General features: G+C 32.5%; 1 protein-coding gene across 5 annotated transcripts in view; it reads right to left on the bottom strand.

The window, feature by feature from the left end:
- The window catches only part of NIPBL (NIPBL cohesin loading factor), a 181,763-nt gene that overhangs the window by 45,014 nt on the left and 121,440 nt on the right, over positions 1-15,309 (bottom strand). For all 5 annotated transcript variants that reach the window (XM_036308338.1, XM_036308342.1, XM_036308341.1 and 2 more), the window contains 9 exons: positions 14,134-14,220; positions 11,683-11,914; positions 10,759-10,910; positions 10,118-10,198; positions 9,544-9,644; positions 8,011-8,149; positions 5,961-6,043; positions 5,252-5,384; positions 4,017-4,160 (listed from right to left, as the gene is read on the bottom strand). In XM_036308338.1, the coding sequence (XP_036164231.1) occupies positions 4,017-4,160; positions 5,252-5,384; positions 5,961-6,043; positions 8,011-8,149; positions 9,544-9,644; positions 10,118-10,198; positions 10,759-10,910; positions 11,683-11,914; positions 14,134-14,220 (1,152 nt within the window). The remainder of the gene's footprint in view (positions 1-4,016; positions 4,161-5,251; positions 5,385-5,960; positions 6,044-8,010; positions 8,150-9,543; positions 9,645-10,117; positions 10,199-10,758; positions 10,911-11,682; positions 11,915-14,133; positions 14,221-15,309) is intronic.

Raw genomic sequence — 15,309 nt, 5'->3', positions numbered from 1 at the left:
AATACCAAAAAAATGGAAAAGGACCAGTCAGAAATTAAGCATACACTGACTGAAATTAAAAATAATATACAGAGATCCAACAGCAGACTAGAGGATCCCAAGAATCAAGGCAAAGATTTGAAATATGAAGAAGCGAAAAACACCCATCCAGAAAAGCAAAACGAAAAAAGAATCCAAAAATATGAAGATAGTGTAAGGAGCCTCTGGGACAACTTCAAACGTACCAACATCTGAATTATTGGGGTGCCAGAAGAAGAGAGAGAGCAAGATACTGAAAGCCTATTAGAAGAAATAATGACAGAAAACTTCCCCTACCTGGTGAAAGAAATAGACTTACAAGTCCAGGAAGCACAGAGAACCCCAAACAAGAGGAATCCAAAGAGGACCACACCAAGACACATCATAATTAAAATGCCAAGGGCTAAAGACAAAGAGAGAATCTTAAAAGCAGCAAGAGAAAAACAGTTAGTTACCTACAAGGGAGCACCCATAAAACTGTCAGCTGATTTCTCAACAGAAACTTTGCAGGCCAGAAGGGAGTGGCAAGAAATATTCAAAGTGATGAATAGCAAGAACCTAAAACCAAGATTACTCTACCCAGCAAAGCTATCATTCAGAATTGAAGGTCATATAAAGAGCTTCACAGACAAGAAAAAGCTAAAGGAGTTCATCACCACCAAACCAGGATTATACGAAATGCTGAAGGATATTCTTTAAGAAGAGGAAGAAGAAGAAAAAGGTAAAGATAAAATTTATGAACAACAAAGTGACAACAAATAAATACCTATCAACAAGTGAACCTAAAAATTAAGTCAGAATAAACTGGTGAATATAACAGAAGCAGAGGCATAGAAAGGGAGTGGACTGACAATTCTTGGGGGTAAGGTGGGTGTGGGGGGGTGCGGGAAGAGATTGGACAAAACTCTTACACCTATGGATGAGGACAGTGGCAGGGGGTAAGGGCATGGGGTGGGGTGGTAACCAGGTGGAGGGGAGCTATGGGGGAAAAAAGAGGAACATCTGTAATAATCTGAACAATAAAGAGAAGAAAGTAACTGTGAGTTGACATTCATGTCTATAGTTTATACTGTAGCTTTGTTACATGAAATGCCAAATGTATGGTTCATAATATATCTAAGTAGAACACAAGGATTAGAATAAGCCATGTTCTAGGAGAGTGGTGAAATGAATAAATTCAGAAACTTGTCATAACACTGTAAACTAGTATACTGCAAACTTTCAAAAAACAATTTGGAAGTATGTTAAGAGCCATACAAATATTTACGAATGACTCCTGTTAACATCGTAACTAGCTAGTTTATTAATATTAACAATAGGAAGAGAGCAAAGGAGAGGCCAGGCTATATAGACTAGAGAGCATATAAATCATCAGAGTAACTTCACCAGGAAGCTGCAACTTTATTCTCCCCAGGGAACCACCGGTCTATTTCCAGGAAATCACTAGGGGAAGGGTCCAGCAAAGGGGAAGATGGGTGCATGCTCAGTGAAGTCTGGCTGATATACAGAAGGTGCTTGCCTGTCAGTCTAACCTGGGGAACAAAGATAATTGGCTAGGAGGACAAAGCCACAGAAAGCACACGAAATCCTGAATACTTATTGGTTAAGTGCCTACTTATAACCCTGAGACAAAGAGTTCTCAATCTCTTGTTCCTTTTGCTTTGTTCCTGCTTCTGTTCTCGCTTGCTCTGTGACCCACACTAGACTGCCATGCAGCCACAGAAGCTGAATGGCCATTCCACATGCAGTGGATTGCAGCTGGGAATACAAGCTAAGTGAGCCAGATGCTGCACTGGACTGTGCTTTAATATGGAGCAAAGACTCTGGGCAGTGGCTGTAATTCTAGCCCCACTGAAGACAAGGCTAGACTTTTTCCATAGTAGAATGGAAGGAGATGGGACCTTGGGGGGGAACTCCCTTAATGTTACATCATCAATAAAACTTTCCAGACTATCTCATCCTCCAGTGCGGGCCTCAGGAAATTTTTATTTCTGTGGCACCCCAAGAGCTCCAGTTCCACCAGCAACAGGTGGGGACAAAGAGAGCACTCCACCGATAACACTACCCTCTAGTGCAAGGGTGGGCAAACTTTTTGACTCGAGGGCCACAATAGGTTCTTAAATTGGACCGGAGGGTCGGAACAAAAGCATGGATGGAGTGTTTGTGTGAACTAATATAAATTCAAAGTAAACATCATTACATAAAAGGGTACAGTCTTTTTTTTTTTAGTTTTATTCATTTCAAAGGGGCCGGATCCGGCCCGTGGGCCGTAGTTTGCCCACGGCTGCTCTAGTGTTACAGTGTACTGTCCACATGGCCATATGTGACAAATAAAAGGTCTAGGTCCATGGTCAGCAAACTGCGGCTTGCGAGCCACATGCGGCTCTTTGGCCCCTTGAGTGTGGCTCTTCCTAAGCCTTAGGAGTACCCTAATTAAATTAATAACAATGTACCTACCTATACAGTTTAAGTTTAAAAAATTTGGCTCTCAAAAGAAATTTCAATCGTTGTGCTGTTGGTATTTGGCTCTGTTGACTAATGAGTTTGCCAACCACTGGTAGGTCCACTCTAAGAAATAATGAAAGTCACCTCGTACCTAGATCTTGGTTTCTAAATTACCATTTCCCAATAAAAGGAGCCAGCAGTACTTGGAGAAATGGCTGATTCTAGGGCTGGGAAGGAAAGTTAAAGATGAGCCTGAAACATCTCATTGTACCACAAAGTATGAAAGTCCTCAAAGATAAAAGTATGTCAAAAAGACAAAAAAGTGAGCTTACAGGGTTTATTACTGGTCAAATCTTGGACAACTTGAGCATTAAAATAATGATAGCAATAAATTATAACCCAGTAAAAAAAAAACAGGAATGGTCATTATTGTATTAATGGTAATGTCTTGCTTTAGATAATTGTACTGTAGATAGGTGAGAGTTCTTGTTTGTAGAAAATATATATCAAGCAGTGATTCTCAAACTTCAGCATTGATTAATATCAAAAGGAGAATATGTTAAACCACAGATGGCTGGGCCCTATCCCCAGAGTTTCTGATTCAGTAGGTCCAAGGAGAGTTCTGAGAATTTGCATTTTAACAGGTTCCTAGGTGATATTAATGTTGGTGCTACTTGTTTAAGGAATTACACTTTGAAATCCAGTGGTAATGGGGGCTGAAATGGTTCCGGGGAAAAAAAAATAGTATATACAGATACACATGAAAGTATATTTTGAAAAAGATTGATAAAGCAAATGTTGTTAGTTTTCAACAATTAAGGAAGTTGGGTAAAAAGTTTATGGAAGCTCTTTGTAATAATCTTATAATTCTTCTGTGAGTTTAAAATTATTTCAAAATACAAAGTATATTGAAAAATTCAGAGGTATTTTTAATGGCCAACATGGATAAGGTAACAGACATTAAAAAAAAAAAAGAGTAGAAAAAAATGAAAATAGCTGAATGTGGTAGAATTAGAGATCATTTACTTACCAATTTTCTTAAGTAACCTATACTATTATTATCATCTCATCCATACTTAGAAAAAGTAAATGTAGTAATAAAATACATTTCCCTCCCTAAAACATGAAAGCTCTCTCATATAATAAAATCAAAAGAAGTCTTCTTCACTTTTTCCCACTAAAGAAAGATACACAACATTCAAAGGTACAAAACAACTGGATTGGGTGTAAAAAACCATCACCTCAGTAAACTAAAGATTTAAATAAAACTTATGTTAAACCAAACGGAAAATAACAACATACATTCATAGCAATAATTTGTAAAAGGAAAGCAAACTAAGGATTTATGTAAATCATTTCAATGTTCCTGACAGACATTATAAGTCACCCGACATTGTTAACTTTCTCTGACAGGGATTTTTGAAAAGCCCACTTTTAGAAGTATTGATCTTACTTTGAATCTACAAAATGAAATGCAACACTGACATAAGAATATGTAAAGAAAGTAGTTAACTATTATTTATTCCCATAATTTTAACCCTTTATCTGAATACCTGTTTTAAAATTCTCTCTATAGATCCTTGATCCATTTTGCTTGTGACAGCATCTTTCCTCAATCGGGCAGCAACAGTTCCAAGGTAATCAAGAGACGCCACTCTTAAAGCCATCTCTGTTGACTTGTTGCTGAATTGATGAACCTATACATAAAAAGAAAAAGCAATTTTGATATAACTTCACCAGTTTATGAACAGTATATTTTTAATAGCAATTTATCATATAAATTTCAAATCCATGTTGTATTATCTGAAATATAACCTTTTTTATTGTGACAGTTTTCCATAAAGTGATTGCCTTTTGAGTTTCTGGAGTCTGAAAGGTTTTTTTTTTGTTTTGTTTTTAAAAAGCCCTGCCAGGATGGTTCCGTGGTTGAGCCTCAATATATCAACCAGGAGATCACTGCTGATTCCTAGTCAGGGCACATGCCCGGGATGTGGCCTCGATCCCCAGTAGGGGGCATGCAGGAGACAGTTGATCAATGATTCTTTCTCATCATTATGTTTCTATCGCTCTCCCTCTCCCTTCCTCTCTGAAATGAATAAAAATTTATTTAAAAAAATTATAGATTAAACCGCCCTAGGCACACCATCACTTTCTTTAAATGTAGGCTCAACTGCTTATTTGTTAAAAATAAAGTATTACTAAAATTTCTTAGACGGGAATTCTGATGCCTATGAAACATTATCTTGGTTCCAGAATAGTATTCATATATTTTCCAGTTCACAGAAAGTAAAGTCCCAACAGCTTTGTTACAATTTGTATTGCATAAGTCCAAATGTAGTTTCAAAATAAAAGCAAAAATCACAATATTTCTTTGCATTTCCCTATTGAGTTACACGAGGACTAGAAAGTATCTTGTTTTTAGAATTACTCTTAAAAATGACAGTTTTATGTTAATCAGTTTCATGCTTTGAATTAACTACAATAACTTATGACTCAGTGTTGAGGTGCTTTAAACTAATGATGTAAGAGTTCTAAACCAAAAAAAAAAAAAAAAAGTTTCTAAAGTACTATTATCTTATGTAATGAAATGAAAACACCAAAAGTCACATTTCAGTTTTCTACAAGGTACTGACAATATTGTGTACAATTTTATGAACATGCAAAAATAGAGATGCAATGGTCATATTTCCTTACACATTTTTAAAGAATTCATCATCTGTGAATCAGAGTATATCCTCATTATGTTGTCTTCTAGTAATCTAATAATCTTTAAATTCTATACTCTTACCAACAGTCTCCCTAACAAACTAAGGAGTAGTTCAGCAGCTGGCCATTCAGGCTTATTGACTGTTGAAAGAAGATCTTGAACAAAATTTTCAAATAGTGGTCTGTAATCTTCTTCACCTTGCTTACTACCACATCTGTTCAAAGATAATGAAAAGACTGTGAATTTATGAGACATCTCCACCAATATGACTGAAATTTTGTTAATTTTCTCTTTTTTATATCTAAAACAAGGTATTAGGACAGTACATGAAAACATGGTTTAAAATAACCCTATTTCTCAAACATCATTTCCCCCGCTACCACAGGGAATTCATTTACTGACTATATTAACATTACTTTCTCGCAAGTATAACACATTTAAAAAAATGACCACTGTTCTTCTCTCTATGAGTTTACCATAAATTTTTATGAAAGTAAAGTAACCCCTTTCCAAAACTTTCCTATTTGATAGAATACCCCGAGTACACTAAAAAAAAAAAAATTACAAAATTTCAATCTAGTACTTTCACTTTTGGAACCCAACATATAAGCAAGTTCACAAAATTTTAGAGTTTAATATTCCAAGTACCTCATTTTAAAGATCAGGAAATCAAGAGCCAGGGAGATATACAAAAGTTTATGGCAGAAAATTAGATTAATCTTTTGCTTAAAATAAATAAGCTATTCTCTATACTGGAAAAATCAAAATCAAAGTATGTTACCATACTCACTTTTTAAGGAAGATGGAAAGGAAGTTTTGAGCTGTTCGCATGGCTGTTTCATAAGAGTTGGTAATGAGAACATCTTGGTCGACCTAGATTGAGAAAAATAAATTTATACGAATATAACCAGCAAATAACAGTTAAGTTGCTAATGCCATGTTATTACTGAATATGTGTAATATACTAAAATACTAAAACGCTTAACTATTCTTTTATGTAAAAAGAGAAAAGCTACAATTAGCATTTCAAACATATTTAATACTTTATAAAAACTAAATGAAAATACTGAGAGTTCATGTTAATTTATTAAAATATGTAAGAGTGACAAATGTGGTTAGCAAATACAATATTAATAATTGCATATCATGATCTACGTCAGAACACAAAAGTGATTGAAAATACAAAAACATTACAAGCTCAAAGTTTATTAAACATGAATAATAATACAAAAGAAAATTCAATTCCTTCATTAGAAGTTTAAAAGCTAGAATATAAACAGTCAATTCAAAGTTTTGGAAAATCAGTATTTGAAAAAACTCACTATTAGCCAGGAAAATGCAAAATAAAACATGGTATAATTTCACACTGACCAGACTAAGTAAAATCAAAACGTAAGAATATAAACTAGAACACCACTTTGTTGAACAAACTGACAAGTTCCAGTAAAGCTGTATGTACACTAAGATTTAATATTCTACTTCTAGTATATCTGGAGAAACTCTTGCTCTAAGTTTTGATATAGTTATATGATATGTTTAATCAAGTCAAAAAGAACCCAGCATTATTGTTATATCTACTAAAACAATGTTGATTGAAAAAATTAGTTGTAAATATGTCAGTATATTATTATTATTGTTATTATTTGTTGATGTTGTTAATCTTCATCCGAGGATATTTTTCCATTGATTTTTAGGGACAGTGGAAGAGAGTGGGAAAGACAGAAATATTGATGTGAGAGAAATACATCAACTGGTTGCCTCCTGCACGTGCCCCAACCAGGGCCCAGGCCAGGGAGGAGCCTGCAACCAAGATACATGCCCTTGACTGGAATTGAATCTGGGACCCTTTAGTCCACAGGCCAATGCTCTATCCACTGAGTAAAACCAGTTAGGGCCATCAGTATATTATTTATTAAAATTAAAAAAAAATCCTGTATCAAATTTATGCAGACCTATATATATAAAAGCCAAGTGACCAGAATGACCGGTTGCTATGATGCACACTGCAGCTGGCCAACTGGCCGATCAGGGGTAGGGCTGGCCTTGCCCAGGTCAGCCCCGATCAGGGCGGGCCAGTCGGACCCCACCTGTGCACGAATTCATGCACTGGGACTCTAGTAAATACATAAATGGAAGGAGTAAACACTGTTATGATACAGGTCACAGATGGTAAGAAAGGGATGACTATAGAGAAAATAATGGGATTAGAAAAGGACAAAGAAACAAGAGGGACCTAACTTTGCATTTTTCTCTTAAAATTTTACACACACAAATATATCTGGATATAATGGAATAAAGATATAAAATTATCCCTGTTTCTTCTGAATTTTTCTGAAGCAGTATTATAAAAACTTGGAAAAATTATAAGCATTAGTGTGTAAAAGCTACAAACCAAAAGCAAATCTTAACTAGTTATGATTTACTTAATAGTGAGGGCATGAACTCATTTTATTCATGAAGTATTTATATTAAATTATGTTTTGCACTAATATAGATATTACGTGTTATAATTATAACATTACGTTCCACATTCAACATCTCACTTGAGTTTTACAACTTGGTATGATAGGCTTGTTAGGTACTACCATTTTCATTTTATAGCTGAAGAAACAAACTCAGATTCAAATGATTTGTGTGTTTCATTACTGGCAGATATATCAGTCTACCAGAACTCAAGTCTCCTTAAACCTGATCTAGTGCTCTAGTAAAGATCCTAAAAAGCCTAGCCATGAAGCCCTAAATAAGAACTTCAGTTATATAAGATTGGCAGAGAATATATGTGCTTTTAAAAAAAACACACAAAAAAAACAAAGTTATAAACCTTATAAAAGATTTCTTACTTTTTTATTTGAGTCTTCTTCTGAATTAGAATCCTTCTCTGATGATGGTAAGTGTACTACACACTGAATTAATTGTAAAACCAGTGCTGTAACCATCTGAATATACATAGGCTCTCCATCCATATCACTACTGTTTAACCTTCAATGGAGAAGAAAATATTTAAATCATTCATACCGAGTATAAAAAGAATTTCATTTTTAATGTAATCTACCATCTGAAAGTTTCAGGATACTTTCTTTACCAATACTTCTAAGGCATTATCTTTAGTGCTTATAATAGCATCATGTCTAATTATTTTTAATAAATTAGAAATATGCTAACTAAATCCCTATGCATACTTAATTAAAAGTCAAAGAAAAATGCAACATTTAATACAAATTTCCATACTCTGCTGCACATAAAAAGTTTATAATAAAAAATAATAAAATGTTTCTCAAAATGATTTTTCAAATGAGGAAAGTCTTCAAGATTTCTAAATGCCCATGCATTCTGGTATTCATTATTATTAAAATCTGCTCCACAGTCAGCTCTTGATCATTTTATCTTATAGAATATTACAAAAACTCTACATCTTTTGTTCTAAAGATATTATCAAAACATAGGAATTATTTTATATGCTGATAGCTTTTCCAGAGATTTAATAGGCAACAGATGTTTATCAATATACAATTAGTATAAAAAATTATGATCAAAATTATTTTACAAAAGACAGCCTTGAAAGCAATCTAATTTTATATACCAGATGAACCCATTTAATTAATCAGGAATATTATAATGATAGTTATGATAATGATTAACTATGACAACAAAGACAAAATGCTGACTACAGCAATCGATAACATTCCTTAGTTACTCTGTGCTTAGTGATTTAAGAGCATTTAATCTTCATGTCTACTCTATATTGCTGTTAGAGCAATCTTTCAGCTCTCTTTTAAAAACAGTATTTAGTGGTTCTTACTATATAAAGCATCAAGTCCAAGTTCCTTGGTATGGCTAATAAAATCCTTGAACTGCCTCTGACTCTTTAGAGCCAATTTCCATTGCTCTTCTCACAGACCAATGATTCTCCTGAACACCCCCCCTCCACCCCGACCAGTGGCTCTTAACAAGGGATGACTTTGCTTCTCAGGGGACATTTGTCATTGTCTGGAGAAAATTTTGGTTCTCAATCATTGGAAGGAGGGGTTTTGCTCTTGGCATCTAGTAAGTAGAGTAGAGGTCAGGGATGCTGCTAAGCATGTTACAAAGACAGCCCCACACAACAAAGTATTATCTGGCCCAGAATGTCACTAGCACTGAAACTGAAAAATCCTGCCATACATCTTTACACTTGAGAATCATTGAACTTCTTTAAATTCCCCAAATGTGCACTGTTATTTCACATATCTAAGCTATTCTTCATGCTATTTTGACAGAAGTGCCTTTCTTCTTTGATCATTAAAATAAAAAAATTAAGACAAAAATGATGAAGAATATGTAATGGCTACAATATAATGGAGTTCTTTATTACACTTGGCCTTTGCTATAATTACCTGAAGTTCCTTAAACTCCTCTTGCTGGTTGGTAATCTTGCAAGTGAAGTAAAAATTTCTTCCAAAATTAACTGCCTATGTTTTTCATATCTTGAGAATACCTGTTTAGTAATTACAAGATTCCAAATTAAGTTTGTTATAATTATTTAAAGACAAAACAAAAATGCTACTATAATGTGATAAAAAATATAATCTGCCCCCAAAAAAGAAAAGAAAAAAAAATCTGCCATTTAAATTGAAAATGTTGTCAATATCTTTAATAGCAATGACTGGGGTAACCTGCTTAATTTTCCTATCATTAATAACATTCTTACAGAGGTCAGAGTATGGAAAGTAAGATAAGATTCAAGTAATTTTAAGCAATTCTGATTTTGTAATAAATATTACAGAATTACTAACAAAGATTTTTTTAAGTATTTAGAAGTGCTTAAAATCTAAGGCACACTAAAAAGTCCTTATGTTGAAATGAATCTATGGAAAATTTGAATCTGCATTAACTTTTTGCAAGTTTGGATTAAATTATATCAATATTTTCCTCGGGGGGATAAACTAAAATAAAATTGATTATACTTACTGCAGTGACTAACTTAATGGCACACAATTGTAGTTCACTGACATTTTCCACAAAAAATGGTGTTATTCCCATTGATGATACCTGCACACACATAAAAAAAGAGTAATCAGTACACATCTTTAGTTGATTTCAGTAACCTTCTACCTTACTAAATTCTGAAAACATTCACGAACTTACTGGAAAACACTGAGAGCGCATTCATTTTCCCCTCATCAATCAGCATCTAGTTCTTTCTCTGATCCCATTCATCCTCAAACACATTAGCACATACCTTCCTTCACAGCTACCATTCCTCTAATCTCCACCTTTAGAACTGATGTCACAGAATAGAGAGAAACAAAAAGACATTGCTGCCATTCTGGTTGAAAATATCCTCACATATTTGAAAGAAAATAATAACTTATCTTTCTAAGAACTTAGAGTTTAGAATTTATACTACATTTATTCACCTGTCTTCTGCACTAAATGTTTCTTCTAAAAATTTCCCTGGAATTTATTTCAATTTAAGATATACTCTGCATGAAAAACTAACACAGTGCTAGTATTATCATGAAGTGAGCAAGGTTATATTAAACTCAAGTAAACCCTCTAGTCTTACATAATTTGGTCTATAAATATAAAAAAGCTTCAAAAAAACTTACCTGAAGAATTGTTGTGTCTGTAAGGAGTTGTATCTCCAGCAATTCTGATAAGCTGCTAACAATGTCACAAACTTTATTATAAAGCATTACTATTACTCTCTGCTTATGGGTAGAACACTTTGCCCGTTTTGCCTTTGAACTTAATAAGCCTCCTAAAAAAATTCAAAACAAGGAATATATAAACTTCCAATAATTTTTAATAAACAGCAATAAAACTGTTTTCTGAATTAAGAGGACACACTTTCCCCCCCCTATATAAAAGTATAACCTGGTTATTTATTGAGAGAGAAAATTACTCTCTAGGTATTTATTTAGAAAGTAAACATTTTTTAACAATACCGTATGGCACATTTCTGTGGCTATTAAATTCTTTTATCTAAAATATCACTTCATCTTTATTTCTATTTTTGTATTGTAAGATAGTAAGATTATATTTCCCTGTAAGTTAACTTGCAATTATTCAATAGGTAACCAAATGTAGGTTATTCATGACCAAGTTAATCTTTTTCTCTTCAACTATATACATGTTAACTAGTTCATTGTTTATTTATAAAGGTTAGAAACAAAAGAAAGAATATATATCCTAAATCAATCCATTTTGTAGATAACTAATATTCTGCAAAAAATTAAGAGGAAGTGATAAATGGAACCAGAAGCTAATATTATCTGGGATTTCCCCCTGACTAGTAGAAATTACTTTATTATACATAAATAGGTGCTAAAGAAATAATGGAACAAGTAGTAGATTAACTAAAGGCTTTACATTCTAGTCAAATCAAAGGCAGTGTTTATTATAATCTATGTAATCTAATAATTTTATGCCATTTTAAGTCATCACATTCTGACCCATCCACATGGTAAAATTATATAACAGGTAATTTTGATATTCTACTAAAAACTATCAATATAAAAGGGCAAACTAACCTCCATGAGGATCTAATCTGTAAACAGGATCATACTGAGGATAAAGTGTATTCTGCAAATGAAATTTAGTGTACTGTATAACTCTTTCAATTACATCCTCAATATATACAGCTTTTGGCATATTAGGGGATGTCATTATGTTGATAGTTGTAAGACAGGCATCTGCTGATTTTGTAACTCTCTCCATAATCAGGTCTCTCCATAACCTTTCTTCTTCTTCAGTATCATTATTCTATAAAACAGCAGATTGTTATTGAAATAGAAATAAACACATTTATACCTTAAAATGTAAAAAAATAAATTATGATATATTTTATTTTAATGGGTGGAAAACATGGTAAGAGTTTTGATCTGTGTATATTCTTTAAAGGACATTAGGAATGAAGTAAAAATCCTGATATTGCTTTGTTTCAACATAATATATACTGTTTCCTAATTTCACCACTAGATGACACTCCAATGACAAAGTTATAGTAGTCTTCACCCATGCACTTTATAAAGATTTTAGCTAAAGACTATAATTACATATATATAAATAATTTTGTGTTTGGGGTGTAAACATTATGATAGTAAAAAAACTTTATAAATTCTGCTGCTGTGAGAACAAAGCAAAAATTAACAATAACAAAAGGTAGAGCCTTATTTAAAAGTGGTAAAATGTTACTGACTCAATCATTTCTAATATCTGTTTTTCAACAACACTATAATTTTGAAATTGAGATTAAAAGCAATGAGTATGCATTTAACACAATTTATTTTCTAAAATGGATAATTCAACAACTGACTGAAGACCACATTTTAATTTACATATCAGCAGCCTCTATTACAATTGTGAAGGGGTGGCTTTTAATCTTATAACATAAAAACCCTCTACCATATCCTTAGTTATGAAATATCAATTTTATATTCAAGAAATACTTTTATATGCATGCTATTCAAAGTTTATACATTGGAAAAGGAACAAATAAAAGCATATTATATGTAAAGCAGAGAGGGGTTTTCTAATTACTAATGCCTAAAAATTTGATTACTTTTTTCTAACTCTTCAGCTTTCTTTCATTTTACTGCTTACATACCTACTTAAAAATAAGATAAAGTAACTTTTCTTTGACATTAAAATTGCTGTTTGGAAGAATCAGTTAAGCAGGTTCATCATTGAGACTAAGGTTTTCAGGAATGAAAATAATTTCATTAAGACTGAATCAGCTAGCTCTCCAGAACTCTAGATTCTTGATGATATTTATTATAACTTCCTGCTAAAGTATTTTAAATAAAACTTATAGACCAAAGTTGGAGTATACTGCCATTATATGTTTCTCTAAACCTTTTGTTTCTATGATTCAAAAACTAATTCAGAGAGGGCACTGGAAAAATATGGATATATTTAATAAGCCATTGAAATACCACCGGAGAGTATAATCCTACATTTTTAATTTCATGTACATCAGATCCTGTGGCTTCTGAAAACATCAAGAACATTTCCTTCATGAGATAAAATCGAGTGCATGTATGATACATAGTATGTATTTACATCTAATAATGGAAATATGCATATCAAAAGTGTTAAGAGTAGCTATTGATGGATGGGAATATGAACCTTCTGTGCTTTTTATGTCTTGGAAAAATTTTAAAATAAATATACTATTTTTAAAATCAAACTTTTAAAGAATATTCATTAATTCAAAACCTTCCCCAATTCTTATTTTTTATATCAAACACCTATTAACATCACTATTTCTATTCATTAATGAAAGAGACATCAAGATCAATTTGAGTGCACATATGATTTTGAGTATCTGCTACAATGCCAGGAAAGCAGATCTCAGGCAATGGACTTGCACTCATAAATCATTATACCATGCTGCTACTGCTTTTGAAATAAACATCCTAAAATGTAATAACAGTTCCAATTAACATTTATTGAGAATTTACAATGTATCAGACACTGTTGAGCACTTTACATGAATTGACTTATTTAATCCTTTCAACAACCATTTGAGCTAGGTATAAATATGGCATATAAGAATTGATGTTTTAGGATACATTAAAAAATCAGCATAAGATTTCTAACTATTTTTTCCAAAGAAGGTCAAGAAAAAGAAGTACTACCTACAACCATTTCATAAATGGAAGGACGTTTTAAACACAGTCATACACTTACACAAGAAAGAGCATAATGGAAGATTAAAGAACAGTCCTTCAAATTAAATGAATTTACACCTTTCATTATTATTCTTATTTTATGTCAAAGCTGTGAGTTGACAATATGTAAAAAAGAACTTTGAATTGCTAAAAGTACAACTCTAACAGCCATGTTAATGAATGTAACTAGTAAATGGTGGTAACAAGCTCAAATTAATGAAATTTGGAATTTTTCCTATAAATCAATGTTCCTATGGAAAAAATTAATCTTAACAATCGTAAAATTAACAATATGGCTCTTAAACTTACATGATTTAACAAAGTGGAAAGCTTTGACCCATCTTGAATATTCTTCTCCAAGATATTTAGGACTTTCACAGTTTTTTCAGTGGAAAGCTAAAATTGCAACATAAACTCTTTTATCCATCACTGGTAAAGTTACAAATTATTCAAAAAATATTCTATACAATTATTCCCTTTAGACTATGGAGTATATAACATTACCACCCTCTTGAAGAACAGAAAAGAAAACTTTCCAACTTAGATCCTCTACTCGTCTGAATTATGTAGAGCATTACTTGTTTTTGAAAGACAGAAGAATTATGTAGAGAATTACTTGTTTTTGAAAGACAGAAAAGCTTCTATCTTTTGAAAGATAGAAGTGCACATGCATGCTTCTAACTCAACTCTTACTATAAAGCTAGTCAAGACTAAGTGTGCTCTGATGCTGGGCCCTCTGCTTTTGTGCCAGTGACACTGAACATGCATGTGAAAAACACACAAGATTTCTGATTATAACATGGCTTCCATACTATAATGTTATTCAGATTTCTTAAAATCCAAGATATTATTTTCAATAACAGAAGCATAAAATTATAAATAAGTTACAAATGTAAAATAACATTGCTTTATTTAGTAAAAATCTTTATTATTTTTACTATACCCTATTTCATTTGTTACAAAGATTCTATTTAAAAAAAAATTAGTCAATTTAGAGATTCTGCCAGGAAGCAACTGTTATTTATATTCTTTTGATTGAATAGGTCTTTTAGCCTCCTAGCATCAGCTAGAACTCTCAACCAAATCATTCAGAATAGTCGAATGGGAGGATCAATAGAGTAACTGACTCAGGTATATTTGCATTATTCATTCTGGAGTATTGCTTTAGATATTTTCACAACAGATTCAACAACTGAGGCTTCTGATAAACCTTTGATGTTTTGAAAATACTCAGCAAATTCACCTTTGAAATAGTTAGAATATTAGCTACATGTACTAGTAATTGTGGAATTTATGAATTAAAACTTAAGTCTGGCATTGGCACTTTAGAAAACGGATGCCATATTCCTATGTACAAAATAAATCAATATATCCTCACTGCACACAGCAATATCAATGTAAATAGCACATTAATTCCTAGTTAGCTATGGGATCTCTCTCTATTTTATTTTGCTAATCCTCACTCGAGGATATTTTTTCATTGAT

This window comes from Myotis myotis, unplaced genomic scaffold (assembly GCF_014108235.1).
Source record: "Myotis myotis isolate mMyoMyo1 unplaced genomic scaffold, mMyoMyo1.p scaffold_m19_p_5, whole genome shotgun sequence".
Classification (NCBI taxonomy): domain Eukaryota; kingdom Metazoa; phylum Chordata; class Mammalia; order Chiroptera; family Vespertilionidae; genus Myotis; species Myotis myotis.
The sequence above is the reverse complement of the archived record's forward strand: the minus strand, read 5'-3'. Positions and strand labels throughout refer to the sequence as shown.